This window comes from Babylonia areolata, chromosome 18 (assembly GCF_041734735.1).
Source record: "Babylonia areolata isolate BAREFJ2019XMU chromosome 18, ASM4173473v1, whole genome shotgun sequence".
In the NCBI taxonomy this organism is placed as follows: Eukaryota; Metazoa; Mollusca; class Gastropoda; order Neogastropoda; family Buccinidae; genus Babylonia; species Babylonia areolata.
The window spans coordinates 31,342,101-31,344,600 of NC_134893.1; the positions used below are offsets into that span (position 1 = coordinate 31,342,101).

Consider the following 2,500-nt stretch of genomic DNA (forward strand, 5'->3'; position numbering starts at 1 on the left):
TATATATATATATATAAGGGTTTTATCTTTAATTATTGCCTTTCTTTGTGTGTTTGTTTCTAAAAAGTAAAACTTACGTGGAAGGATAGTGACTATTACTTATATTTCACATACTCATACTAAAAAAAAATGACTTCTACCGGTCAGTAACTCCAGACATACAAATATAATCAACATCTTTCAATTTTCGAGAACCTGATCTTCTTGATGTGTTTATTCAGACTAATCATCATCACAAGCATCATCATCGTCGTTATAAGAAGATCAATAACAACAACAACAAAAAGGTATTCAGCACGTATTTCTCAAATAAAGCACACGCTTTGTGCAATCCTGGTGGGTTACAGTTTCCCAAATAAATTCCAACTGAAACATCCACAGTTTGTGCCACTGTTATCCTTTGACATGCAATGACGCAACATCAAACAAAATTTGAAGGAAGACAGAAACGCATAAGCAACAAAACAAAACAAACGCCAAAAAACAAACCCGAAAAGGGATATGACACACCACTCACTCACTCTCTGTTCATCCAATACACTCATTAACAAGCATCACAGCAAAGGCGACACAACACAGTCACGAACTATTACTAAAGAAAGCAGATTTCGTAAGGTTTCCAAGCATGCATTCACAATCCATTAGCACGGAAAGCGTCTTTAGATTAATTCTTTGGGGTGGCATATAACGTCATCCTTTTCTCGCACAGCGGGGTCATGTCGTGCAAATGACTACAGATTTGCAAAGCATGGAACAAGATTAATAAATCTGGAATGCATGGAAAGACTAAGTGGGGCAAAAGAAGCCTTGAAGTGGCGTACATTTATATCACAGCTGTAAAATGAAAATATACGCTAAAAATCGCACCGTAAGCTACACAGACTGCGCCTAAAGAGCTCGCGTCTCAGCGGAAGCTAACTACATACAGTAGCATGCTCTGCGTTTTCCTTTAGCTACTCTACTACACAGGAAGGTAATAAAGTGACCTTTATCTCGTGCCGCGCTATCTGGAGCAACGGACTGGGATCCTGAAAATGATGGCAGAAATATCAACAAAATATATATAAAAAAAACAACATCTGATAAGAATAAGAAGAAGGGGAAAAAATCCAAGCCCAGATGTCTTCGTTTTCAACGAAGGAATGGAGGAAGGTTAGGGTGGTTGTTTTAAAAAAGCCCTAATTCATGCTTATATTGGTCCTTATGTACCTCCTAAAAGAAGGTTGGTCTGCACAGCAAGTGACAGCTGTATATGTGTGTGTGTATGTGTGTGTACCAACATTTTCGTATTGTGAGTCACAGTACATCCCCAGGCCTGGCCTTTTGTTTCAAACCGCTTGATTCTGAAACTTTCTTGTGTGTTCCAAATGCTTGGTGCGAATGTTCAGTAAAGTGTTTACAGTATGTCCTTGTTCTGCCCGGAAAGAGGTGAGGCAGAGAGAGCGTGACTAGTTCTGAATATCACTGCAGATGTCATTCAACATCAGCGAGCCAGTAAATGCGTTGATCCGTGACAGACCATCAATAAAGGCCCGTAGACCACGTACTGGGTTGGGTGAGAGTAAGGGGGCGGAGGGAGTGGGGGGTGGGGGGGGGGGTATCGGGGGATTATCGGGGGATGGCTGCAGAAATCTTTCCAAAGAACCTGTCTTTGGACAGCCATAGCAGACACATTACGCGTGATTAGCGCAATCGCAAGTGCAGAATGAAAACGACAGAGACAGAAAGAAGGGGGAGAGAGATTGAGTGGGGAGGGGGGAGTGGGAAGGGGGGCGAGAGAAGTACATAGAGAGACAGACAGACACAGACACACACAAAGAAGAGAAAGACAGAGGGACAGACAGGTTCATAGAGAGAGAGACAGACAGAGACACACACACACACAAAGAAGAGAAAGACAGAGGAACAGACAGGTTCATAGAGAGAGAGACAGACAGAGACACACACACACAAAGAAGAGAAAGACAGAGGGACAGACAGGTTCATAGAGAGAGAGACAGACAGAGACACACACAAAGAAGAGAAAGACAGAGGGACAGACAGGTTCATAGACAGACAGAGACACACACAAAAAGAAGAGCAAGACAGAGGAACAGACAGGTTCAAACAAGAGACAGACAGAAGGAGGAGGAAGAAGAGAGACTGAGAAAGACAGAGGCAGAAAGACAGAGAGGCACAGAGAGAGAGTGAGAGAGAGAGAGAGAGTCATACTCTGCAAGAAAAGAAATCAACCAATAGTTGATGAATAACATTTTTTTGAATAACAGTTGGCTCAGCAGGTTCAACTGTTAATAAACAAAAGAGACAGTTGGAACGCTTTCCGAGAGACGATGACATCGACTGACCAGGTCACACACGTTCAACGAAGTCCGAAGCTGAATTCAGCATCAATGGAGCAGAAAACGTCTTGTCCATAACAAGCTACAAACGCAGTCTGAGTCACTGCATAGTCTTGTGTAACTGGAGAAAGACTGAGTCTACCCAGTTGAGCAACCTGTCC

General features: G+C 42.6%; 1 protein-coding gene across 1 annotated transcript in view; it reads right to left on the reverse strand.

Moving 5' to 3' along the window:
* LOC143292220 (netrin receptor UNC5C-like) overlaps positions 1-2,500 on the reverse strand; it is a 180,641-nt gene that overhangs the window by 45,766 nt on the left and 132,375 nt on the right. The window contains exon 13 of the mRNA XM_076602406.1: positions 987-1,028. Coding sequence (XP_076458521.1) covers positions 987-1,028 — 42 coding nt within the window. The remainder of the gene's footprint in view (positions 1-986; positions 1,029-2,500) is intronic.